Below are 27,653 nucleotides of genomic sequence, written 5' to 3' on the forward strand. Positions count from 1 at the left end.
TTTCCCCATAATACCCTGTTCCTGTCTTACTATCTTGGCCAGCTCCATCTTCTTGGTTCTGACTTGATGTTCTTTGTTTAGTTTCCCATAGGGCATGAAGCATTTACTTTGGGGAGGGTGGGGGGAAGGAATATGCCTACATTACCTGAACTCAAAATAGAGCAGGAATCTGCCCTTTGGAACTGAAGTCATGATGTCTGATGTACATCTCAAATTTCAAAACCGAACTCCTACTTTCCAAACCTCTTCCACCTGCACCTGTCTCTGCCTCATCCTTCCTGATGCCTAAGCCAAAAATTTTGGTCATTTTTTATTCTTCTCTTTCTCTCACATGTGGTATCAAATCGGTCAGAAGATCCTGTTGGTGCCATCTTCAAAATACATTCGGAATTTGACCACTGATTGCCACTCCTACTCCTGCAGCCCTGGTCCCAGCTAGCATCATCTGGATTACTTTAATAACGTTTTCCTCCAAACATTTTATTATGAAAATCCTCAAGTATAAAACAAAGTTGATGGGGTGCCTGGGTGGCTCATTTCACTGCGAAGTCTATAGTTTTTATGATCCCAAGAGGGAAGATTGCTTTGGTCACTTACAGATTCCAGCCGAATTGTGAATTCATACTGAGCTTCTGTGCACTGGCATCACTGAGGGTGAAATTGACTTTTGTCTTTGGAGGAGATAAAATAAACTGCACTGCTGTTCCAAAGGGCTATGGTTAAAAGATTTAAACATTTGTACCTGCCAAGGTAGTTTTCTTGTATTTTGCTCTTCATTTCAGCATGTGTGTGTGGGTGTGGGTGTTTATAAACAAGAGTAAGTCTGATCTCATAAGGGCTCTCTAAAGTTAATTCTAATAGAATATGACTTTTGTTTGGGTATTTTTTTTGAAGGAGATAGGTGTTTATTGAATACACTGTGAGAGAGCAGTGGGCAGAACAGCAAAGGAGATACTGTCTGCCAGGAGGCAGTGGTGGGGATCTATAGTTAAGGGGGAGCAAGTGAGGGGGTATGGGAATGTATGAAATTTTCATTTTTTGGTACCTGTTTGTAAGTAGCCCGCTGGTCAGCTAGGGCTTATGGATATTTTGAGGTGGGTCACCTAATGGGTCTGTTTGCATTCAGCCTGGTGGTCACTGTGGGACCATTTTACCTTTTTCAGGTTTCTGTTGCTTAAGCCTGTTGCCTAGTGGCAGCTTCTACATTCCCCCCTGTCAGATTGACAATGACAAATCTTTGGTATTTGTGTGGAGGTCTCATCTTCAGTAGATGCTTCATGCTGAACAAGGGGAGTGTCTTGGAATCCTTGTTGAGTCATCATTCATACAAGGATTTGTTGGATTCTAAAAGAGACAAATTTAACAAAGATTAAAAAGAGGGGGCCAATAATTAGGAGTATGATTATTGAGGCCAGGGATCCTAAGGAGGGAAGAAGCCAGGATAGCCATGACCGGGTTTCTTTCCAAGAAAGCTATCCTTGTGTCTCACGGTGCCAGAGGAAAGAAGCCACTCAGATATGTAGGTACATATTTTGCCTATAGATCAAGATGGCGACTGGACGGGATGCTTGAGTGGCTCAGTCAGTCGAGTGTCTGACTCTTGATATCAGCTCAGGTCTTGATCTCAGGGTCATGAGTTCAAGCCCTGCATTTGGCTCTACACTGGACATGAAACCTACATAAATAAATAAGTAAGTAAGTAAATAAAAATAAAAAATAATGAGGTCATGGGGGAGATTGGTGACCTGGTGGTAGCAAAGGCAGGAAACTTTTGTTGGGGGAATTATGATCTTTAGAAAATTTGAGTGTAGGGTAGGAGAGCAGAATTTTAAGGTTAAAATGTACTGATGGAAATTCAAAATAACTACTGCCTAAGTGCAGGCTTTCTAGATCTGTGATAATTGAACATACCAGCTTTCATAACTTTGGAAGTTTTTGTCCTTAAGTTTTTTTACCCTTCATTTTAGTATTGTGATGAGTCCCTCGCTTGTGGTCTGTCTCTCAAAAACAAAACCAAACCAAAGGGAGAATCTTGATAAACTCATTTCACAGATTATAATAAAGACCATTTATATACTGTAGTGCATCTATCACAGTAAGCACTCAATAAATGTTAGTTGTTACTGTAGTTTTTAAGTTGCATGTGCTTTTTTATTGAATTCCAACAACGACCCTGTAAGATACATACTATCATTCCCATTCTGTAGCAGTCAGTGGATGCCACAGTTCAGAGCATTTGAGACTTGGTCAAGGTCAACACGGCTCTTTTAGGGAAGTGGCTCTGTTCACTCAGAATGCTGTTATCGTGGTTGGAGTGGGTGTTTCAGCAGCCCAGTTGGTATTGGTTGGTGAGTGACCCTGCTTTGTTGTGAGCAGCATTCTATCCAGAGAACTGCTACATATTTGTTTTCCAAAAGTATAGTGACTGGTTAAAATTGATTTCTGGCATTTTGAGGTGGTCATTAGGAAAATGAAGTGCCTGGAAAGAGATAGTGGAGTGGAATTTAAAAGTTACCTGGTCTGATTTTTCCAGAGAAGACATCCAAATGGCCAGCAGACACATAGAAAGATGCTCAACATCCCTCATCATCAGGGAAATGCAAATCAAAACCACAGTGAGACATCACCTCACACCTGTCAAAATGGCTCGAATCAAAAAGACAAGAAATCACAAGTGTTGGCGAAGATGTGGAGAAAAAGGAACACTTGTGTACTTTTGGTGGGAATGCAAACTGGTGCAGCCACTGTGGAAAACTGTATGGAGCTTCCTCAAAACATTAAAAATAGAAGCACCATATGACTCAGTAATTCCACTACTGGGTATTTACCTAAAGAAAACAAGAATACTAATTCCAAAAGATACATGCACCCCTATGTGTATTACAGCGTTATTTACAATAGCCAAGATACGGAAGCAACCCAAGTGTCTGTCAGTAGGTGAATGGAGAAAGAAGATGTGTAATGTACATACAGTGGAAAGTTATACAGTGATAAAAAAGATGAAATCTTGCCATTTGAGACAAAATGGATGGACCCTGAGGGTATGATGCCAGGTAAAATAGGTCAGACAGAGAAGGACAAATACCTTATGATTTCACTTGTAGAATCTAAACAAACAAAAAGCAGAAACAGACCTTTAGATGCAGAGAACAAACTGATGGTTGTTTGAGGGGAGGGCTGTGGGAGGCTGCACAAAATGGGTAAAGGGCCGTGAGAGATACAGGCTTCCAGTTATGGAAAGAATAAGTCACAGGGATGAAAGGTACAGTGTAGGGAGTGTAGTCAACAGTGTTGTAATAGCGTTGCATGGTGACAGTAGCCACGCTTGTGAGCACAGCATACTGTGTGCACTTGTGGGACCACTGTGTTGTACAACTGAGACTACTGTAACGTTGTGTGTCAACTGTACTTCAGTTAAAAAAGAAATCACCTGGTCTGTGAATTTGTACCGATAGCTTCTGGTTAAGCGGTGATGACAGGAGAGGTGATAGCGGAGTCAGGAAAAGTTAGCAGGAAAAAGTTCAAGAAACTTACTGCATTTGTGTCACCACCTTTCTGCTGGGAGCTTGTAAGCGGATCGCCGCTAATAACGGCCCGTGGCTAGGAATAGCGCTGCAACTCATCTGACAAAGCGACCTCCTTCAGGACTGCTAGGTGGATCATAAATAATGTGGTGTAGACGAAGACTAGGAAAAAACGATGGGAACAAGTGTGACATTTAAATCACTCTGTTGAAGAGTTACCTGAGTATACTTCCTATGTCCTTCCATGGTAGACTTTCTGATCAGCCTCTGAAGATGAGATAGATGTCCCTTTCCTCGTACGACACAGTAATTTTTCCAGTGCTGTCAGACTGCCAGGACTCATTAGCAAACTATCTAATAATGAGGAAATAAGAGACCTGTTGTGGTACCAAAAAGGTTTTCAGGAATATTTCTAGAAATTTCTAGAATAACTGTTTTCTAGAAGACAAAGCCAGAAAAGTTTTCTAAAATTTTATTTGTGTCAAGAGAGTATTTTTCTCATTTTGAAGATACAGATATACATGTTTCATAGCAAATCAATTGGAGACTTGACCTCGAACTAAATAATACCTTATTCCCCATTTTGTTGTCATATCATTAAAATAAAAGCAAAAATGTTTCCCTTATTGTAGCAGAAAGATGCATTCACCATTTGAAATTTTAAAAATGCAGATTAGGGGCGCCTGGGTGGCTCAGTCGGTTAAGTGTCCGACTTTGGCTCAGGTCATGATCTCACGGTCCGTGAGTTCGAGCCCCACGTCGGGCTCTGTGCTGACAGCTCAGAGCCTGGAGCCTGCTTCAGATTCTGTGTCTCCCTCTCTCTCTGCCCCTCCTCTATTCATGCTCTGTCTCAAAAATAAATAAACATTAAAAAAAAATTTTAAAAATGCAGATTAAGCAAAAGGAAGGAAATAAAAATCACCCATAATTCCGTTCATGAGAGATAATCTCCATTCAAATTTTATTTTTGAATTGAAAACATCCTAAGTATAATCAAAGTAAATGCCAAGATTTCTTTAAAAAAGGGAAATTCTCTAGTGTTTGAGGTTTTAGAGACACCAGAAGAATATTAAGATATATTGCCTAGGGGCGCCTGTGTGGCTCAGTCGGTTGAGCTGCTGACTTCAGCTCAGGTCATGATCTCACAGTTTGTGAGTTCAAGCCCCAAATCAGGCTCTGTGCTGACAGCTTGGAGCCTGGGGCCTGCTTCAGATTCTGTGTCTCCCTCTCTCTCTCTGCCGCTCCCCCACTCATGCTCTCTCTCCCTCAAAAATAAAATAAAAACATGAAAAAAATTTTTCAAAAAATATATCTTGCCTAAGCAAGCCACAGTCATTTCAGAATAGCTATGCCATTTATAGAAGTGTACCTATTAGTTTATCTGAATTTTAAAAACATAATTCCACACCATTCCACTTGATTTTAGAATCTTTACTGCCAGTGCATTGATTTTTTTACCCAGTCTTTGGTTGTGTGCCTGAAGCTGGTCTGTTATTTTCATTCTAATCCCTGGCTTTGTCACATAATTGTGTGTAACTTTTCTTTGAAAAGGATAGGAGCCCCTGGAAAGCCACAAGGAGCCCTTGGGAAGGGCTCTTCTGTGCTGATTCTAGCCGCACAGAGAAGATGGAACACACAATGAGATGGGAGTTGGGCTGGAGACCCTGTGAGTCCTGTGAGCCCACGGCCACGCCCTTCTTACTCTCTCTTAATAGTTGTATTAAGACAATATTTGGGTTAATAATCTACCGCTTTCAACTGAGTCAGTCTTTAAAGTTTGGTTTTACCTTTTTTTTTTTTTTAATGTTTATTTATTTTTGAGAGAGAGAAAGCGTTTGCGTGTACAAGTTGGGGAGAGGCAGAGAGAGGGATCCACAATCCAAAGCAGGCTCCAGGCTCTGAGCTGTTGGCACAGAGCCCGATGCGGGGCTTGAACCCACGAACCGTGAGATCATAACCTGAGCCAAGCTTGGAGGCTTAACCGACTGAGACACCCAGGCACCCCTGGTTTTACTTTTGGTGGACATATTTTAGAAACTCGAAGACATTTTTCAGTAAATAAAAAAAAGTATCCTGTTAAGTTTATCCTATTAAAAACAGAAACCTCTCAGGCAAATCCAGTTAACCCTTGAACAATATGGGGGTCAGGGGCGCTGATCCCCGCCCCCCCCCCACGCAGTTGAAAATACATGTATATCTTTTGACTTTCCCCAAACTTAACTACTAATCCCCTACTGTTGACTAGAAGCCTTACTGATAACATAACCGGTTGATTAACACATAGTCTGTATGCTATGTTAATATATACTATATTCTCGCAATAAAGTAAGCTAGAGAAAAAGGAAATGTTAAGAAAACTATAAAGAAGAGAAAATGTATTTCCAGTGCTGCGCTGTAAGCAATCTCTGTGTAAGTGGGCCTGCGCAGTTCAAACCTGTGTCAACTGTACTTGTTTTAAGGTCTAGCCTTTTTTTTTTTTTTTTTTTTTTAATGAATACAGTTTTTTTTTCTTCACCTTTAATATGCGATATAGTGAATCTCACATACCAGTTTAGCACAGGAACACTTGATTCTCTGGTTATCGATTTGTTCTCTGTTCTGTTTTTAGTTTAAATTCTTTCCCCTTCATTTAATACTTTATGGTTGATTGATAGTGAATGACAATGAGTGATTCTCAGGTACATTCTTATTAACTTCAAGGTCTTGTTCAAATAATGTTAATGGGACCATTTGGAGTGAAATGCTGTTTTGTGAAGTGCACTCCTGACGGCCCCATCTGTCTCTAGCTTTGAGGGTGGGATGGGTCTCTTCCTTTGCTTGTACGGTGCCTTCTACATATATTCGTTCGAGGATCTTACTCAATATTATGTTCATTTGTCATCCCCAGGAGATTGAATTCCTTGAGAGCAGGAACTAGCACATATAAACAGTTGCTGAGTAAATGCATGAAAGAAAGAATAAACAAAATATGGCAGTTTCAGCTAGCTCGATGAGACATCAAAATGTTTTGGTAAAGAGCATAGACTGAAGCCAGAACCCCTTGGATTCAAATCTTCGTTCCATCATTTATTAGCTATTGTGTCCATAGACAGCTGTATGTGACATTTTTTTTTAAATGTTTATTTATTTTTGAGACAGAGAGAGACAGAGCATGAACGGGGGAGGGTCAGAGAGAGGGAGACACAGAATCTGAAACAGGCTCCAGGCTCTGAGCTGTCAGCACAGAGCCCAACGCGGGGCTCGAACTCACAGACGGCAAGATCATGACCTGAGCCGAAGTCGGCCGCCCAACTGACTGAGCCAGGCGCCCCTTGTTTTGGTTTTTCAAATATGGGGGTAATAAGACTACCCAACCCTTACAGGTGTTACAGATTAAATGAGGCTGTATGTGCAAAGTGCTTAGAACAGTGCCTGTATATGTTAAGTGCTATGTAAGTGTTTGCTACTATTGTTATTAACCCCCCTTAAGAAAATAGTCCTGGCAGGGAATAGTGGATGCCCTTAGGAAATTCATTCTAGAATTCAGTTTTTCTCCTGTCATCATGAAGAAGTGCTTTGTCTTCACTTGGGGTTCAGGAGCCCTCGGGTATGGGAAGGGGTAGTGGTGGTCTTGTTACGTCAAAAGCGGAGAACATTGGTACCTTCGTCAGTTGTCAGGCTGCACAGGCTCACTTGAGCTGGCAAACAGCTTTTCATTTTGGTTAGGAGCATATCAGCGAAGTATTGTAGCACCGTTAACTCAAGCTGTCTCTGATTCATCTTAATGCCGAGGATAAAACAAATTAGCTGTTAATTGACAAGGATAGTTTATTCGGTGCATAAAATCTTTAACAACAGTGATCCGTGGGAGAGATAATAAGGGAATTTTGGATGATAAACAGGACTGGGGAAGATGCAATTGAAAGTTGTTGGGTTTTTGGGGGGGTTTTTTTGGGGCAATTTCTAAGATTTTATTAAAATGGGTTTTTTTAAGTTTATTTTGAGAGAGAAAAAGAGAGAGTGCCTGCGCGTAAGTGCAGAAGGGAGAAAGTGCAAAGAGAGAGAATCCCAAGCAGCCTCTGCACTGTCAGTGCAGAACCCACACCTGCCCCCATCTCATGAACCGTGAGATCATGACCTGAGCAGAAATCAAGAGTCAGACCCTTAACCAACTGAGCCACACAGGCGCCCCATTAACATGAGTTTTTAAATATTTTTTAACGTTTATTTATTTTTGAGAGATAGACAAAGAGAGAGACAGAATGTGAGCAGGGGAGGGGCAGAGAGAGAGGAAGTCAGAGTCTGAAGCAGGCTCCAGGCTCGAGCTGTCAGCACAGAGCCCGACGTAGGGGGTCGAACTCATAAACCATGAGATCATAACCCGAGCTGAAGTCGGATGTCTAACTGACTGAGCCACCCAGGCGCCCTTAACCTAAGTTTTTAAAAACAAGCATCCACACCAATGTGGGAGTGAGGATGGGAGAAGAGCGGAGGACAGGGTAGGGCAGAGCAAGACGGGGAAGGAATTGTGCTCTATTGATACTAAAGCTCCAGGTTCATCCTACCGTGGATTTCTTATTCCCCAGAGACACGTGGTCCTTAAAAATTGTGTACCACTTCTTCAGGATGATCTTGGTACAATGGGTGCCATTTTGGGCTGTGATCAGCTTCTTAAGGTCCCTGATGGATGTTATCAGTGTATCGGGGACCTTCTTCCCCAGCTGGTCATTGCAAACAACCTCGACCATCCTGTCTGGAGCTGGAAACTCCTGGAACCCGCCAATGCCACAGCCTCCTTGCCCTGGAGCCAAAAGATTTTTGAAGACTGTCTGTTGCATTGACTGATTTTTCAAAATCGAATGATTTTTATTCTTCGTGTAAAGTGATCTGTTGGATATGATTGATTTTATCTAGCTGTTGGCCTCGGGTATATTTATTTTTGGTTGTCTCCTTCCCAATATTTTATTATAAAGAATTTCTAATATACACAAATGGAAAAGGATTTTACAGTGAACATCTTTGATATGCTGAACACATAGATTCTACCACTAATGTTTTGCTCTACTTGCTTGATCAGGTATCTGTGTATTTACCCATTTTTCTATCCATTCCCTAATACATTTTATATTTTTATATATTTGGTTAGGTTTATTTGATAAGGAAGTCATCTGTATGGGAAAAGTCAAGTTTTTAAGCCCCTAAGATGGTAATAGCGGCATATACATACCCGAAGCAATAAAGAATTGCACAGTTAGAATTCCTCTTACTGGCAGGATTCTTTAAGGGTCAGAGTGGGGATAGAGAAAGAAATGTGTAGAAAAGTAAGTACTTGGGAAAATAATTCAATATAATAGGTAGCCTCATCAAAACATTCTTTTTCATATAGTTTATTTTTTAGTTTCACTTTGCAAGCTCAAGCTCAGTTGTTACTGTTTCCAGTAAATGGCAACATTTATGGAGCAGAAGAGGAACTAAAACTTTATAGACTTTAATAACTTTATGAAAAACTTTATAAACTTTATGAAAAGTTATAAAGAAGATTCTTGCAGGTTCAAGTTCACAATAAAGTACACACAAGCACCTAAGATGTCCGTTTGTGTCAACTTTCCGTCCCCTAAACAAGTTCCGGAATCTAATTGGGTAGCTTTTCTTTTCCCCACTGGTATAGAATCCACCCTGCTAGCTCTTTGGGAGTCCTGCCAGCAACTCGAATAGGTCACAGGGCAAAATCTTGATTATGATTCAAAAAAAGAAGGCGTAGTCTTCTTTTCCTCATGAACTAAGGAAACACTCACTAGAAAACTGCTTCTTGTGGGAGGGCAGCTTTCGTTTGCTGTTGCTTTCCGGGGGTCATGTCTATTAGAGATGCAGAGTTGCAGAGTCACTAATGAGCATTTATCCCTTTTACTTTTAGTTCACTTCTTTAACTGAGATGGACATGATATAATCTCCAGTGAGTCAAAGGATGGCGTCTAGTCCTGTGCTTCCCACCGAGGATGAACAGGTCTCCTTGGGCATCGATGGTCGCCATATTACACTGCAAGGTAATTACGGTTGGGTGGGGTAACACCCATCGCAACTGTGGAAACCTTACCCTCATCTGGTCTCAAATCCTTCCGCTTTCTGTCTCTCTTCAGTATTTTTCCAATTGTACAACCTTGCAGTATGTGTACATGTCTTTACTGCTACCTCAGCAGTCTAAGAGAGTAAGAAATACCTGGAAGGAATTGGGTATCTTGGTTTCTCACTCTTGAGTGTATGCATTTCATTTGTAGTGAAAATAGTTAACCATGGTTTGCTTGGAATTGTTTGCACTCATTTTGCATCTTTTTTGCATAGCCTCTTTTAAATGTACATCCTTATTTTGTCCAAATAGAAAAGAATAGTAGTAGTATTATAAGTGAATGACCTTTCAATCATATGAATCGTGTGTGCATTTATGCAGACCCAGTACTGACTGTGTTTTTTTTAGTGCTTCTTGTGGAGTCTGGGAATATTTGTTTTGCACTTTGAAAATTCATTAGACTTTTCACCCTTGTTGATAAAACAAATCTTGGAGCTGAGTAAAGTTAGCTAGTGTAGAAGAAATAAAGCTATGGTAAGCCTTTGAAAATATTTATGAGATTATGTTATTTTAAAGTAATCTTTAAGATTATGTAGGGTATTATACAAGATTCTTCGAATGTTACTTAGAAGCCATAGGTTTTGAGTCATTTTATTTTGTGCTTTATTTTTTATTTTTTTTAAAAAAAATGTTTAATGTTTATTCATTTTTGAGAGAGAGACAGAGTGAGCGGACGAAGGGCAGAGAGAGAGGGGGACACAGAATCTGAAGCAGGCTCCAAGCTCTGAGCTGTCAGCACAGAGCCCAATGCGTGGCTTGAACTCACAGACTGCGAAATCATGACCTGAGCTGAAGTTGGATGCTTAATTGACTGAGCCACCCGGGCCCCCTGTACTTTATTTTTTATTGAGGTATAATTGACCTACAACATCTTATTAGTTTCAGGTGTACAACATAATGATTTGATATTTGTGTGTACTGTGAAATCATCACCACAGTAAGTTTGGTTAATGTCATCATATATAATTACAGATTTTTTTTTTCTTATCATGAGAACTGTTTAGATTTGCTCTCTTAGCAATTTTCTTTCCTTTTCTATTTTAATGTTTTTATTTTTGAGAGAGAGAGAGAGAGAGAGAGAGAGAGAGCGAGTGAGCATGAGCAGGGGAGGGGCAGAGAGAGAGAGAGGGAGACACAGAATCTGAAGCAGGCTCCACGCTCTGAGCTGTCAGCACAGAGCCCGATGTGCGGCTTGAATCCATGAACCGCAAGATCATGACCTGAGCCGAAGTCAGATGCCCAACTGACTGAGCCACCCAGGCACCCCTCTCTTAGCGATTTTCAAATATACTATACGGTATTATTAACTGTAGCTGCTATGCTGTACATTACTTCTATTTGAGTCATTCATGACTCCCCAAATGACTTTCTGATATTTTATTTTTAATTAGAAAAACATGATTTGAATGATTAGCTTCTTGATTTTGGGGGTCAGATGCCTATTGCACTAGACTGTGCCTATATGTATCAGGCTTTTAAAAATAACTGTAATGTAATTTGCGTTGGCTAAGAAACATAATATGTTGAGGTAGTACTTGAAGTAAGAATTGTAAAGGTTTTCAGTAAGTATATTTTTTATAGTGTCATACAATATTCATAAGTAGCTGGAATAAGTGTTGGGGGGGCTGGGTAAATAGATGATGGGGATTAAAGATCGTACTTGTGATGAGCACTGGGTGATGTACAGAACTATTGAACCAATATATGACACAGTATGTTAACTACGCTGGAATTTTAAGTTAAATTAAATAAAAAAAATTTCATTCAACTGGAAAAAAAAAAAAAAAAAGCCCTGATGTTCTTGTTTTTCTCTGAAGTTTTGGTGGCACGTGAGTAGGAGCTCATGTAGCCTGAAACATATCAGGAAGAGAGTGCATCACTAAATAGTAACATAAATCTAATTTCTGTTTCTAGCTCTGGCACTTGCTAGTTCTTTGAACTTGGACCAAAGGCGTTATCTTTTTTGAATCTCAGTTTCCTCACACTTAAGATACGGATGGTGATGCCTGTGTTGCTTCTGTGTTTTGAAAGTGAACAATGATACATAATGCATTCAAAGGGCTTAGCTCAGTACCTGACACAGAGTATGAGTTTAATAAAGGCATTGTAACTTCTTTTCACTTTTTATTTATTTTTTATTTTTAAAGTTTATTTATTTCTTTTGAGGGGCGCCTGGGTGGCTCAATCGGTTAAGCGGCCGACTTCGGCTCAGGTCATGATCTCATGATCCGTGAGTTCGAGCCTCGCGTCGGACTCTGTGCTGACAGCTCAGAGCCTGGAGCCTGTTTCATATTCTGTGTCTCCCTCTCTCTCTCTGACCCACCCCTGTTCATGCTCTGTCTCTCTCTGTCTCAAAAATCAATAAACGTTAAAAAAAAAAAAAAAGTTTATTTATTTATTTTGAGAGAGAGAGAGGCAGAGAAAGGGAGAGAGAATCCCAAGCAGGCTCCTACTGTCAGTGCAGCGCCTGACATGGGACTCGAACTCACGAACTGTGAGATCATGCCCTGAGCTGAGATCGAGAGTTGGATGCTTGACCGACTGAGCCCCCCAGGTGCCCCTGTAACTTCTTTTTATAGATTTACAGTCAAAATCTTTGTCCCCAAAGACTTCTTGTCTATGAGCACACAGCTAGAGTAGAAACTGCTTATTATATAGAAAAAAATTATAAACCAGAGTCTGGTTTTTACTGGTTTTTGGTTTTGTTTTGACATTTTTCTATTCAGTGGCTTCCCATCACATGTGGGATAGTCTAGACCTCTTGGTGTGGCTCACAGGCTCTTCCGGTCTGGTGCTCCTTTCTCTCTGCCCTCGTCTCCCATTTCACCCCCATAAGCACCCTGTGTTCCGGCTGTATGGCTGCCTGAGGGTCCGTACTCCCCCTGCCTGTGTGCTTTTGTGCAGGCTGTCCTGCTGTAACCCCCCTCTCCTCTTCCTGCTGGAAGCAATCCAGCTCACCTATCCCTCGTGGATCCCTCATCCATCCCCAAATCAGCTGGACTCGGCCTCCATGGACCCCTCATCCATCCCCAAATCAGCTGGACTCAGCCTCCTCCGTAGCCGTGCTCTCTCTTTGGCTGAGATTCACACTTCCTCCTCTGTTCTCCCGCAGTACTTATTTTAGCACTGATAGTATTATAATGATTATATCTCATAATGTTTTCTTCCCCACTGCAGTGCGTTCTAAGACTTCTATATCATAGGCTGTAGCATGCACAGCACTCTTGTGCACATTCAGTCCTCACAACCACGTTGTGAGGTAGATGTTTTTATCTTCAAGGTACAGAGAGGATCGCTGTGGCTCAGGGAGATCGAATTACTTTCCCAGAGTCACACAGTGAGAGGCAGAGCTGGGCCTTGACCTGGAGGATTGTTTTCTTTCTACTGCACCACACACCCCCTCGCATGTCAACACGTGTAGACATATTTGAAGGAAGGAATTTCCCTAACATTCTCTTTGGAAAATCTACTTAAATCTTAACCTTATTCTAGTTAATCCATAGTAAACTTACACATCCAGAATATGGATGGGCATCTTCAAGTAACATTAATGATCTCAGGTTCTCAAATAGCTCAAAATAATTAGCAAGTTACTAAGAATTGAGTGGTTTCTCATAGCATGTTTTGAATTACACTAGGCTAATAAAGTCTGCTTTACAATAAGAGATAAATACGGGCTGTTTGGCAATGGCAATGTAATGTACATGCACTGCCAGTGTGAATGATTTTTCTTTATGATCCATTTAGGGGAACGTAGTACTAGATGCATTGCTCTGTAGGGGGAGAGGAGGAAAGCCAATACTGTAATGTAATCAGATTTATACTGGGCAAGGGGTACTCACATTAGCAAGGTACACTCAGGGATATCAACCGAGAGGTTCCCGTGACTGTAGAATGAAAGCTTAACTGTGACGTGAATACATTTCTCACGGTTAAGTTCTACATTATTATTAGTAGGTTTATAGTTCTCCTGGCTGAAGTTCTTTGAGTTGAAAGAAAGAAAGAAACAAAGAAAGAAAGAGGGGGAAAGGAAGGAAGGAAGGGTGAAGGGAGAAAAGAAGAGAGGGAGGGAGGGAAGAAGGAACTTTTATGTATTTCTTTTTTTTTTATTCTTTTTTTTGGGTAATTTTTGTAATTCTATTTTTTTAATTTACATCTAAATTCGTTAGCATATACTGCAACAATGATTTCAGGAGTAGATTCCTTAATGCCCCTTACCCATTTAGCCCATCCCCCCTCCCACAACCCTTCCAGTAACCCTCTGTTTGCTCTCCATATTTAAGAGTCTCTTCTGTTTTGTCCCCCTCCCTGTTTTTATATTATTTTTGCTTCCCTTCCCTTGTGTTCATCTGTTCTGTGTCTTAAAGTCCTCATATGAGTGAAGTCATATGATATTTGTCTTTCTCTGACTAATTTCGCTTAGCATACTACCCTCTAGTTCCATCCACATAGTTGCAAATGGCAAGATTTCATTCTTTTTGATTGTTGAGTAATACTCCATTGTATATATATTCCACATCTTCTTTATCCATTCATCCATCAATGGACATTTGGGCTCTTTCCATACTTTGGCTATTGTTGATAGTGCTGCTATAAACATTGGGGCTTTTATATATTTCTAAAGATAACTTTGGTTTCAAAGCAGAATTATTAGCTATTTAGACAAAAAATCAACAGATGATTTTATGTACCTTAGTTAACTATGACTGAATGGCAAGCTGTTGACAACAGTCTTAAAAGTATTTGGCTTTGTACATTATGTTATCAGACTTGTATTTCACAAAATTCGTGTGTGCGTAATGATCCTTGGAGTAATATGAGAAAAGAGATTTTATGTAATATGAGAAGCTCAGGGTCACTGCTCATAAGGAAGGTTTTTTCTTCTAATTTCAGAACATTTTTTAGAGACAGAGACCTACTTACAATGCCTGTTTTACTTTAGCCAAATGTATCTCAGATGAGACAATTATACCCTGACTTAGAGTAATCGGCTTGAGAAAAAATTAAGTAAGATGTCTGTGTTGAAATGTAGTAACTCATTGTAGATAGGCTATGAAAACATATTTCCCACGTGTGGAGGGCCTGCAATGAATCAGGCCCAGGAAATGAGGCAGTGCTTTGCTGAAATTCATAGAGCAGGACAACAAACAAGCAACTTCATCTTTCTTTTTGTTCATCTTTCGTGTGATGTTTGAGTAAATGTCCTTATGAAGGCCCTTTTTGTAGGGAGATATTTATGTTCTCTTAGTCTAATGAGGAGCATGATGTTGAAATGGATTGTTGAGAAGGGAAAGAAATGCCGTTTGTGAATGTGAATTTGAGCAGATTAATGTAAAATGGAATTTATTTTAGGCTAGTGCATTTTGTACTACGTTGGACGGTCCACATTTTAAATAAAATGATATGTGAAAGTTCAGGCTACGAAAATAATAAATAAACAGCTATCTTTAAAAATTATTTGCTTTACCAAGATGTCTGTTACAGAATTTCTTTAAATCTTCCCACTGGTTTTCTTATCTGGCAAAATAACAGGTGCTTCCTTTCCTTTTATCCTAAGAAAATACTAAATATATATTTTGTATGAAATACCACCTGTGCCAAGCTCTTCAGGTGGGAAAGGTGTGTTTGGGGAATAAATCTTTGGAGTACTGGATAGATATGATTATGGAAGCAATAAGGGGTAAGTTGGATGAGTGTCACAGAATTTTCAAGTTGGAAGGGACTTTCTTTGTTCTTCATTTAATTTAAGACCAAAGTAGGAATTTCTTTGGTAGTATTTCTGAGATTGAGATCCCTAAGGGGGCTGAATTCAAACCCAAGAAGTTTGGGGATTTTGCCTTTAGGCTGTGAGTGGCTATTGAGTCTTGAGGGTGAGAGTACATGGCTGGAGGTCAAAGTGTACTTTAGGAGAGCAATCTGGCTTGGGGTGTAGGAAGACTTGAAAGGGGCCAGAAAGTGGAGCTGGGGAAACCAGTTAGAAAGGTTTGCAATTAGCTGGGTGTTGGGTAATGTTTGCCTGGATTAGAATTAAACAGTGAATATGAAAGTATGGGACGGGTGTGAACACCATCGAGGTGAAACGCTCAGCAGGGTTCTGAAACTACTGAATCTGGATAATAATAGAGCGGCTCCAAGGTCTTGAAGCTGAGCTGATTGGGGTAATAGTGGTAGCAGCTATAATGTCCGCGTTATTAACTCTCTTTTTATTTAGTGTGTTTTCATTAAGTATTTAATAGCAACAGATAATAAGGCCGTATATCGATGTACTTACAGTAAATTGTAGATATAATATGCTGTTCACAAAGAAACTCTTCTCTTGAGAACTTCATGGCACGGAAAGTACAGCACAGGTAGAAGGCCCATTTAAAAGTCAAATTAATCATGAGTGAATTGCGAGCCTATGATGACTCACCTCGTGATATTTTAAGCAGCAGCTATGGTAATCTTGAACTATTTTGGATATTTTCTTTATATATTTCAGATTTCAGTTATTTCTTTATAACACGTGAATATAATTTGTGGACCATAAGAGGGCGTGATAAATTTCTGTAACAAGAGCAAATTACTTTGCTTTTGAAAACAACATAGGCCAATGCTTTAGGAAAATGGCATTTGAATACAGAATGTTATCGTTAATTAGACAAAGAACTAGGAAGGAGTGTGTGTTCTATTACCTTTGCCACCACACGAGGAGTTAACTTTCACGCAGTCCTGCCAAAATGCTGGTGAATGGTTAACCATCTGTGCGAAGCCGTGTAAAACCATGTTCAGCCCAGTTACTGTGTCATTTCAAACAATGCTCACACGTTTTATTTAGTGTTATCTTCCAGATGATGTCTTTTAAAAGATTAAAAAACCCTCTATGCCTTCTGGATAGACATTACTTGGTGGAGGGCTTGATAGGGAAACACGGGTCCCTGTAGTTAGGCTGTTACAACATCGAACTTTATTATTTACTGAGTATCCATCCAACGGAGGCTTTCATTTTATGGGATCTTTTTAGACATTATTCATGTTCAGTGGGTTAGATGACAAGCATAGTGATGTGATGTAATGTTTACTTTTATTCATCTGTTCAGTAAACACTGAGTGCTGACCACGTGTAGCAGGCTTGTTGTTACGGGGACAAAGGTTGAATAGATTGAGTGCCTTGAAGAAGCATGTGGTGCACTGTGCTTCTCCTTGCTGGTATCACGTGAAAGAAAGCGACCTGGGATGCAGATTTCATCCTTCGCATGAAATGAGTTGAAGTCCTTAACTACACAGGGGCCTGCTCCTGATTTGGGTGTCCAACCGAAAATCCAACCACAATATGACTGAATATGCTGTCTCGAGTATCTCTTCCCATTTCAGTTGTAGGGAGGTGAAGAATGAGAGTGTGTTCTCTAGAATATTATTTGCAAAGTGAGTTATCTGTTCCGTTTGACTGTAAAAATCAAACATTTTGGTAGGAACTTCCCTGGAGTCAGGTGTCTCCTTGCTGAACCTCTTGTAATTTTTTTTTTAATGTTTGTTTGTTTATTTTTGAGAGAGAGCATGAGCATGAGGGGGAGAGGCAGAGAGAATCCCAAGCAAGCTCTGTGCTGACAGCACAGCCCCAACTTGGGGCTCGATCCCACGCACCGTGAGATCATGACCTGAGCCGAAACCAAGAGTCGGATGCTCAACCCACTGAGCCACCCAACCGCCTTTCTTGTGATTTTTTTTTTTTTTAATCCTTGAGTTCCCTCTCATCCTTGGGCATTGCCTGCTTTAATGAGCCTTCTGAGTTCCTCCAAGTGTGTGTTAGGTGCTCTGCGTAGGGTGCTCTTGGCATCTTTATGGCCAAACGATGTTTCTGACATATTTTAGGCGCTCAGTAAACAACTGTTTGAGTTGGTCATGAACGAATGAATGAGTGGTCATTTCCAATATAAAAAAACACATGAAGTACCCTGAATTAGAAGAATTGCTCAGCGTTCAGGGAAATCAGCCAGAGAGGATGGAAATAATGGCTCTCTCTAGAGGGAGGCGTGTATATGGTGTTTGCGGGCTCCATAGTGTTTTAGTATTGTGTTTCTAAGAGAAATTCTGCTTACTTTATGATGGTGAGTGAATGAAACCATGTAAAGTCTGAGAAAGAGGAATGAGATTACTAAAAAAGCTTCTGAATGGGATTTCTACCCTTTTATAGCCAAGTCCCCAGTGTGGAATTTTGATGGAAATGGTGAATGAAGAGTAAGAAAAGTACACGCATTATCTGGCAGTAACTCTGTTTCTCTGACAAATTCAGACCGCTTACTTATTAGGAATAAAAGCAAATCATCTCTGGGGTCTTTTTTTTTTTTTTTTTTTTTTTTTTTAGCAATTAGGTGATGGTTACACCCAGAGAAAATAATTAAATTATGGTTCTTCACTCGATATTAATGCTATTATACTTGTCCCAACACAAAAGTTTCTAGGAAGTTCCTGATATCATAGTAGCTGATGATCTCTTTTGCTCTATTTTCTTGGAAGATTATTAGTTTGATATTGTAAGGCTTTATAATCTTAAAATATTCCAATTAAGTGGAAAATAAAACAGCTCTGCAAGCAGTGGTATTTGCACTATATAGTCTAAGACAGAAAAATAATTTTTTCCCTTGGACTGTGTATGTACAGTTTTGGCTTCTGGGAACTTTGGTTTTGTTTTTGCCAGGAGTGTGGGGATAAGCTTACTTTATTCTGGGTCAGTTACATTTTGAAAACTAGGGCAAGATAAATCCAGGGTCATTTAGAGTCCTGTTAAAGTAGGTTAACAAAGATCTCATTCATTCCTTATAGAAATCAGAATCCTTTTTAATTAGACCCTTGGGAGATACAAGATTTTACTGAGCTTTTGTATATGTGTATGTGTCGGGAGGGAGTGTAATTATTCAGAGCTCGAAGTAGTATATCAGGAAAAATAAAACTCAAAATAATTTCCCCTTGAAAATGGGGAAGTAAGAAGTCAGTATAAGAGATTAATTTATAACCATTTGGTGGGTTTAGTGTGTGATTTTACCCTCTAAAAATTAGAGGTTATTCTACATGTACCTCTTCAAGAGATTACTTTCCTCGTCTGATTTCAGTGTTGGTGATTACAATTTCTGTGATGGCTGTGTTTTTCTAAAACATTCACGGAAATTTTGGTAGAAGGTAACTGTGTTTGTTGTTCTCAATATGTATGAGAACTGAAGATTACTACCACCCGGTATTTTTAGAATCAGTTGAAAATAGTAGATAGAAGGATATGAATGATTTATCAGAGAAATGAAATGTTCAACGTTCTAAATGTGTATATTTTTGGAAGAGAGACATGAGATTCTGGGTAAATACTCTCTCCTGGTCATTGACTGTGCGGTGATGCGTGCTGAGTGAGCACAGAGAGAAGATGGCAGCAGAATGGCCACACACGCTTGCTCTCTGCCTTCCGGGGCGGGGCAGCACTCACGGGTCATGCCTTGGTCTTTTCTGTCTTTACTGCACAGGGTGTACCAATTGCATCAACAGCTAAATATTATAAGATGAAGGGCACTTGGCTCAAATCAGAACACAGTCTTTATCAAGTTTGAGTCATATTTAAGATCATTCCCGAACATTGGTATTGTTGGCGCTGTCTTCAGTTACGTAGGATTATTATATAGTGGGAACGAGTTCTGCTGTGTGTCCCTGTCTGCCTCCGTCTGAACGTCTACTCAGCAGAACTTCTGGTGTGGTTTGATGTCTTCAAAACAAAATGTTTCAAAAGTATAGGTGAATTCACACTTAGCACTTTATCACACAGTTAGGTTTTTATGAGTACAGGCAAATCTGTTCACTGACATGTTCATGCAGCATGTTTCCTGACACGCTACTCTGTTTCAAGCACTATTTTGGGTTAAGAGAAGACTGAGGTGAACAACTCCAACGAGCTTCATATGCGCACAGTGCTTGTATTTCAGTTAGAGAGACAAAGAGTAAATAATGAAAAATACCAACACATGGTAGGTGCTATGGAGAGGATTAAAAATGGGTTTATGCGATGACTTCCTGGTGAAATGTTTAGGAAACTCAGAGAGGATGGAAATATGGATCTCATCAGACATGAGGCAGTGAGGTATGTATATGGTGTTTGTGGGTTCAATAGTGTCTTAGTATTGTGTTTCTAGGAGAAATTCTGTTTGCTTTGTGATGGTGAGTGAGTGAAACCGTGTAGAGTCTGAGGTGGTCAGTGAAGGTCTTTGAGGAGGAGACATTTAAGGAGGAATTACAACACAAAGGAGCTGCCGAAAAAGAACAAAGGAAGAGCATTTCAGTCTGAAGCAGTAGCTCAAGGAAGAGCTCAAAGATAGAAACAAGCTGGGTGAATTCATGGAGCCTGGTGTGGCTGGAATATATGGGCATGAGATGATGCGGGAGAGCGAGGCGAGGCAGAGCTGGATCAGGCAGGGATTCGTCAGCTCTCAGGTAAGGTGTGTGGATGGGAAACCATTGGAAGGTTTTAGTCAGGAGAGTAACTCGATCTGATTTACCTGTTCCGAAATATCACTCCGGCTGCTGGGTGGGGAGGGGATTATCTGGGAAGAGGGAGGGGAAGCAGCAAAGCCAGTTAGGATGCTTTTGTTATAGTCCCGGGTAAAATGTCACAGAAGTTTGGATAGTAGTAGTGTGATAGCAACGAGATAAAGAATCATGGATTTTTAAAGGGATATTTGTGAGTGTTGGGACTTCTGGAGTGAGTAATAAGAGAGATCAAGGGTAACTTCTCAATTTTTGCTTTGAGCGATTGAATTGTCGGTTATGGAATTTATTGCGATGAAGAAGACTGATAGACAAAGTTGTGGGGAGATCAAGAGTTTATTTTTGCCATGATAGATATGAGATGCTTATTTGATGCCAAATGGACCTGTCAAGTAGACAGGTAGATGTAAGGATCCAGAATTCTAGGGAGAGTTACAGATCTGGGAGCCATAACATGTGGCTGGCATATTTACGATGAAAACCATGGCCCGGAAGAGATCACCTGTGGAAAATGTGTAGCTAGAGCAGAACTTTTGGATCTTTCAGTGTTTAGAGGTGAAGCGGAAGAGGAGGAAATGTAAAGGACACTGAGAAGCAGTAGCCAAAGCCAAAGAAGGAAAACCAGGCAAGTCTGATAACCAGATGAAGGTATTTCAAGAAAGGGGTAAAGTCAATTGTATTGAAGGGAAATGGCCACTGGATTGGGCTCATAGAGTTAGTTGGTGGCTCTAACAGGGTTCGCCACACTCAAATGGTGGAGTGACTGGAATGGGTTGAGGAAAGAATGGGCAGTGAGGAAGCAGAGATGGTGAATTAATCAACACTTGGAAGAAATTTTGCTGTGAAGGGGAACAGAGATATCAGGTACTTGCTGAAGGGAAAGGTAGGACTTTTTAAGGTAAGAGATACTACTCCATTACTGGTTATGCTTTTTCTAAGTATAGGTTAATTTCCTTAGATTCCCCATTCATTTATGTGTTCATTCATTATTTGACAAGTGCTTCTGAACACGTGTGGTGTACAAGACACTATACTGAACACGGGGGATGACACATAGAAGGTGCTGTCCTAAAATGCACATTCTGATTACAGGGAGACAGGTACATAGACTCTTACGGGATGATATGGCTGTGCTGCAAGAGAGAGAAGGTGTGGTTCTCTAGAAGTACAGAGTAGGAGCACCTACCAGTCTTGTGGGGCAAGGAAGTCTTCCCAGAAGTGATTTCTAAGCTTAGACCTAAAGTATGTTAGCACATGAATGGGGTGGAAATGAGAAGAGCGCTTCAGGCAATGGTAACGGCATATTCAAGCCAGAAGGTGGGGCCGAACGTGACACATTCTTGGAAACGGATGTTCAGTGAGACTGAGTATTAGTTTGAAGAAGAATATGAAGAGATGAAGCTATAGAGGGTCACGTAAATATACAGGGGTTTGAATTTTTTCCTAAGACCAGAAAGAAGCAATTGAGGGGTTGTGAGTAGAGACGTAATCAGAACTGGGTTTAGAAATCACCTAGACTGCAGTGTGGGGTGTGGTCTTGAGGGAGTGAATGTGGAGACGGAAAGGCCAATTGAAGTCAGTTAGGGTGGTCCAGCCGAGGGATAATGGCATCCCGATCAAGGAGGCGCCAGTGAGGATGGAGAGAAATAGGTATCAAGAGATATCTAATCGGTACAATTTTCAGGACTTTAAATCTTTAAAATTTTCTTATTTTTAGCTTTATTGAGGTAAGCATGAGGGCTTTTTGAATGACTGGGTATGGGAAAGTGAGGAGAGGGAAGTATCAAAGGTGACTCAGGCTTGTTCTTAGGCAGAGGAGTGGATGATGGAACCAGTCGCTGAAAAAAAAAGCAGAGCAACTTTGCTGGGGGAGGGGGTTGGTTAGAGATGATGACTCCCTTCCGGCAGTGTTGAGTTTGAAGGGTCTGGGAATAACTAAGTGGGGATACCCAGAAGAAAATGGGATATATAAACACGAAACTCAGGAGAAGCAGACACCTGGCCTGAAGATAAAGTTTCGGAAGGTCATTAGTATGTAAGTAGTAATTTGTTCTTATGGAGTAGATGAACATATCTAGAAAAAGAGAAGGCAGCATATTACAGAGATAGAAAAAAAGCAAAAGAAGCTTATAACAGAGTCTGGGAAGGTGTGCCCCTAGAAGTAGGAAGAAAACCAGGCAAGTGACATGGAAGCCAAAGAAGAAGAATGTTCCAAGATGGAAAGGGTAGTAAACAGCATCAGAAGGTTCGAGGTATCCAATTCTGAGAAGTATCCACAGGGTTTAGCAATGGGAATATTACAGGTAGCCTTGCTCAGAATTAACCGGAATGGTTGGGGTAGAAGCCAGCTTTTAGTGACTTGAGAAGTGAGTGGTAGGTAAGGACATGAGGACAGCCAGTGTAGATCATATTTTCAAAAAGTTTGGGTTTAAAGCGGGGGAGAGACATCGGGTGGTAAGCTGGAGCGGCCATGGATCTGACATTTTGGCTGATTTTTAATCATGACAAAAAGAACATGGATTTTGGTATCAGACACATCTGGATTTGACTCTCCTCTACCAGATGTGAGATCTAGAGCACAGTGTATAGGACACAGTGCACTTTCAATAAATGTTTAATGAATGAGTCATTAAAAATCCTTCATCTTCGGGGCGCCTGGGGGGCTTAGTTGGTAGAGCATACGACTCTTGATTATGGTTCAGGTCACGATCCCAGGGTCATGGGATCAAGCCCTGTGTCAGGCTCCACGCTGAGTGTAGAGCCTGCTTCAGATTCTGTCTCTCTGCCCCTCTTCCCTGCTCATGCGCGTGCGCGCTCTCTCTCTCTCTCTTTCAAAAAAAATAAATAAAAAAAATCCTTCATCTTCTGGGAGCTACATTTTTCTCCTTCACCAAATGCCTACCTGACCACTTCATTGGAAGGCTTGAATGAAATGGTGTTGTTGTTCCTTTCCGTGAATTCCTACTTCTTCTTTGACACGAGTTGTTTCAGTAAACCTTCTGAGCCCCTCCAAGTGTGTCTTAGGATTTATATTGAGTTACACTATATTAATATCTCAGAGTTTATTATTTCATTACTATTGTTGCTAGGCCCTTCCCGTTCCCTTGTGTTGGCTCAAGAATAAGTCACCCACATGAATGGTCCAGTTACATGGATGTTTCTCAAAGTGAGCTGTGTGGACCCCTTGAATCAGAATCTCAGGGAGTTGGGACACAGAACTCTGAACTTAAACAGTGGCCCTGAATCCTGGGCTCAGTAAGAATCCTAGGTTTGTAATCACAGCACAGATGGCTTGAGTGTGGTCTGGTCAGAGCTCAGGCTCACACGTCGTGATCTTCAGGAGAAAAGCACTCACAGTTTTATGTGGCAGGTAAGAGGCAGTAAGGAGTAAGAAATATGTGTTAAAAGAAATGTAGTCATTTCTTTGATCTGTTCATTCCACGGATATTTATTGAGCAACTCAGATGAGTCAGAAGAGGGTGAGAAAGAGGAGAGACAAATAGCACCCCAAGATCTAGGCATTTTATCTGTACCGTGGGCTCTTCTAGAAATACGAGATTTGCTTACGCAGGAGCCGGGAGCTATGTTCCAGTGAGGCTGGAGACAAAAGCCTCAGTGTGGAAAATCTCAGGTGTTGCACAGGGGTGTGGTTCACTCGTGTGGCAACACGAAGTCTCTGGGTGCCACATGTCAAGGCTCAAAGTATAAATCATTTGTTGTATGTCATCTGTTTCCCCAATAAACCCGGTGTTTAAATCTCCACATTGGCTGGGCGAAAAATAGAAAGAGAACCCCACTCCTTTCTCCTCCAGTCATTCAGCTGTTCATTCAACAAGCGTTCTCTGGATTCTTTCAACGTGTGGTGGGTGTTGCCGGCAAAATGAGGAACAGAGTCAGAGCCCTGCTCTCGTGGAGCCAGTAGGCGAATGAGGAGACAGATAGTAATCAAATAATATCACAGGTAGTAGCTAATATTTTGGCAGGGCAGGGGGGCGGGGAACAGCTTTATTGAGATGTAATGTGGGATGTGAGTCATGTACCATACAACTCCCCCATTTAATATGTATAATCCAGGAGTTTTTAGTATAGTCACAGAGTTGTACAACCATTATCGTGTTTCATTTTACAACATTTTCGTTACCCTAAAAAGAAATCCCATACCCTTTAGCTGTCATCCCCTAAACCCTCCGCCCTCCTTCCCCCCAGACCTAGGCAGCCACGAGTCTTCTCTCTGCTTCTATGGGTTTCCTTCCTGGGACATTTCATAGAATATGTGGTCTTTTGTGATTGGCTTCTTTCACTTAGCATAATGATTTCATGTTTCTTTTATATGATAGCCAATATCTATTTGTGTTAGACTAATCATAGTCTACGCCAGGGATTGGCAAACATTTTCCATAAAGGGCCAGGTAGCAAATATTTTAGTCTTTGAGGTCTATATGGTCTCTGTCGCAACTCTTCAGCTTTGCCATTTTAGCATGAAAGTAGCTACAGGCAGTAGGAAAACAAATGATCGTGTCTGTGTTCTGGTAAAACTTACTTACAAAAACAGGCTGTGGGTCAGATCTGACCTTCAGGTTATAATTTGTTGACCTCTGATTTATGTCAGTCTAAATACTTAATCCTCCTAACAACTCTGGAGGTAGGTACTCATAGCCCCATTTTACAGTTGTGAAGACAGAGGCACACAGATAACACGTGGTGTATAGGGGAACTCAGGTAGTCTGGCTCTAGAGCCAGTGCCCTTAACTTGTCAGTGATTACAAGTTGAGGCAAAGTGCTAACTGGGGCAGGGGTATGGCTCTATGAGAGCAAATAACAAAAGGGAGATTTGACTTAGGTTTCCTTCAGGATGAGCCATTGAGCTGTGAACTGAGGTTGACTAGGTGAAGGGAGGCGTGTTGGTACAAAGGGCTGATGAGCAGCAGGAGGGAACGTAGCTCATAAAAGCCCAGGAAGAAGACAGAATGGCTGGAACCCTGGGTGCTGGGAAAGGAGGAGAGCTGTGTGCGTTGAGGCTGGAGAGATGCCCTGGGGTGGACCACACAGCATCTGTGTGGCTGTGACCAACGTCGCTCCTTAACCTCAGAGGGGAGAGAAACCGTCAAAGTGTGGAAAGGGTAATCCAGTAACATGGACCAGCTGAAGCAGAGAATGGGTCGAAGGGGTCAGAGCAGACCTGGTTGGCCATGGGAGGAGCAACCATGGAGGATGGCAGATAGGGCAGGAGGGCTGGGGGAGCCAAGGGAGGGGGGTAGGAAGGGAGCGGGTACCAGAGCTACATGGGGGCCGATTTCACCTGGTTTATGGGAGGCTGCCCCTGGAGATGGCGAAGGATGGCGCTGTCAAATCTATGAGATGGAAACTCCAGTGAGGACAGATTTGGGGAAAGGGAGAGAGGAAGAGTGCGATTTTAGTCCTGAGATCCGGAGTTTGATGGGCAAGCGCTGTGTTTTCCGTAGGGAGGACACAGGTTCTCCAGGGGAGGACTAGTAAAGTAAAAGAATGCTGTCGATGGTTGCATACTGTATTATGAGTTACGTTAGTCAGGAGTTAGCTTTTAAAACCCCGCTTTTCTCCTTCAATGGGCGAGATCTCAGTCTTGGTCCTACTTGCCTTACTGGCTTGTTTGTTTGCTTATAGTTGGTTACAAGAAAATGTGTAGTAAAATGCCCCCCTGCTTTTTTTTGTTAGTTAATAGTTTCCCCTTTTATAGGTGAGTAACATCCTTTTCCTGTTTATTCTTCAAATATTTTAGGCTTTTCTTGTTTTGGTTGCACGTGCCTGTGTATTTTTATTCCCTTAATTTGCTTCTTTATTTATTTCTGTTTGTTGTCATCTCCATGAACAATAAAAGAGGTGGCCTTGTTATTTTTAGTCCCCTTTCCATCCAGAGCAGCTTAAGATTTTTTGAGATGGCCAAAATGTGTTGCATTATTTTCTGAATGTAGTTATCCTTACCACTTGTGTCCCAGTGAACAGTGAGTTGGGTCTCGTTACAGTACATGCCCTTTTGTTCGAGGCATTTTATTTGTTGAAGAAAGAAATTGTCCAGGTGTTATTAACACAAGGACTAGGGTAACACATAGGCCTAGTAACTGCTGCCAGTAAATTCTTCTTCTCCATGCAGTAAGATAGTTTGATCCTTCATTAATACTTACTCTTTCTTTCTTTCTTTCTTTCTTTTTTTCTTTCTTTCTTTCTTTCTTTCTTTCTTTCTTTCTTTCTTTCTTTCTTTCTTTCTTTCTTTCTTTCTTTTTCTTCCTTCCTTCCTTCCTTCCTTCCTTCCTTCCTTTCTTTCCTTCTTTCTTTCTTTCTTTCTTTCTTTCTTTCTTTCTTTCTTTCTTTCTTTCTTTCTAATTTTTTAAATGTTTATTTCTGAGAGAGAGAGAGAGAGACAGAGACAGAGTCTGAGCAAGGAGGGGCAGAGAGAGAGGGAGACACAGAATCTGAAGCAGGCTCCAGGCTCTGAACTGTCAGCATAGAGCCCAACACGGGGCTCAAACCCACGAACCGTGAGATCATGTCCTGAGCCGAAGTCGATCACTGAACCGACTGAGCCACCCACACGCCCCTAAATCTCTGCTTTTTTAATTGCCAACTTAAAACAAGAAGTTGTGTCATGTTCATTCCTTTAATTTACATATGCATACGTTCATTCAATAAATATTGACTGAGTGCCTTCTACTTGCGAGGTATTCTACAAGCTAGCGGCCCAGTGACCAACCAAACAAATCCTCGCCCTTTTAGAATTTATGTTTTTTTAAAATATTTATCTAGAAGGATGCACAGGAAACAGTTAATTAATGTTGTCTCTGGGAAAGGAAAATGGGAGGTTTGAGTGAAGTTAAGATTAACTTTTGTGTCCTGCTTGAAAAATGTTTTATGAGTATTATATAGTACTTTCTAATCACAATAAGAAAAAAAAAAACCAGTGAAGTATTGTGGAAGACTAGACCCAGAAGAGATTATATCTATTTCTGTTTAGCCAAGGGGACATTTGAACAGAGTATGTCTTCTTTTAGCAGATGTGGCTTGAAGAATGCCCAGCACGTCTACTGTGCTGAGTGCTGGGGTTGTTATGAATGCAGAGGGACATGGGAGGATTGGCCATTCCAGAGGGTACACAGCATGGGAATGCAGAAAAGAGTGAGACTTTTTTTTTGAATGAAACTTACCTGGGGAATTGTAGATATTCTAGTTTGCTGGGAAAGCAGGGTACGAGCAGAGAAGTCATGGGAGACGAGTCAGGAAAAAAGCAGATTGGAGCCAAACTGTGAATGACCTAGAGTGTTAGGCTAAGAATTTAGAATTTATTCTCTAAGGAACTGAGGAAGGATCAAGAGATTTTAATGGGGAGAGTGGCAGATCAAAGGAGGGAATCCGGAGCCAAGTGCCATAAACCTGGTAGCAGCAAGCCAATAATAGACGGGGAAGAAGTTCCTGGATAGGAGATTGCAGAGCTTCCTCGGTGAACTCCTGCAGTAGAGAGGACATTCTTGGATGAGCCACACTGTGATAATGCA

The 27,653-nt window shown here is 41.0% G+C and overlaps 1 protein-coding gene and 1 pseudogene across 1 annotated transcript in view; one reads left to right on the forward strand and one right to left on the reverse strand.

The window, feature by feature from the left end:
- Positions 1-8,036: 8,036 nt before the first annotated feature.
- On the reverse strand, positions 8,037-8,251 carry LOC102972904 (annotated as a pseudogene).
- A 1,179-nt stretch (positions 8,252-9,430) lies between these two features.
- SYNE2 (spectrin repeat containing nuclear envelope protein 2) overlaps positions 9,431-27,653 on the forward strand; it is a 283,558-nt gene continuing 265,335 nt past the window's right edge. The window contains exon 1 of the mRNA XM_042989863.1: positions 9,431-9,547. Coding sequence (XP_042845797.1) covers positions 9,469-9,547 — 79 coding nt within the window. The 5' untranslated portion in view covers positions 9,431-9,468. The remainder of the gene's footprint in view (positions 9,548-27,653) is intronic.

The sequence above is a fragment of the Panthera tigris genome, chromosome B3 (genome assembly GCF_018350195.1).
Source record: "Panthera tigris isolate Pti1 chromosome B3, P.tigris_Pti1_mat1.1, whole genome shotgun sequence".
In the NCBI taxonomy this organism is placed as follows: domain Eukaryota; kingdom Metazoa; phylum Chordata; class Mammalia; order Carnivora; family Felidae; genus Panthera; species Panthera tigris.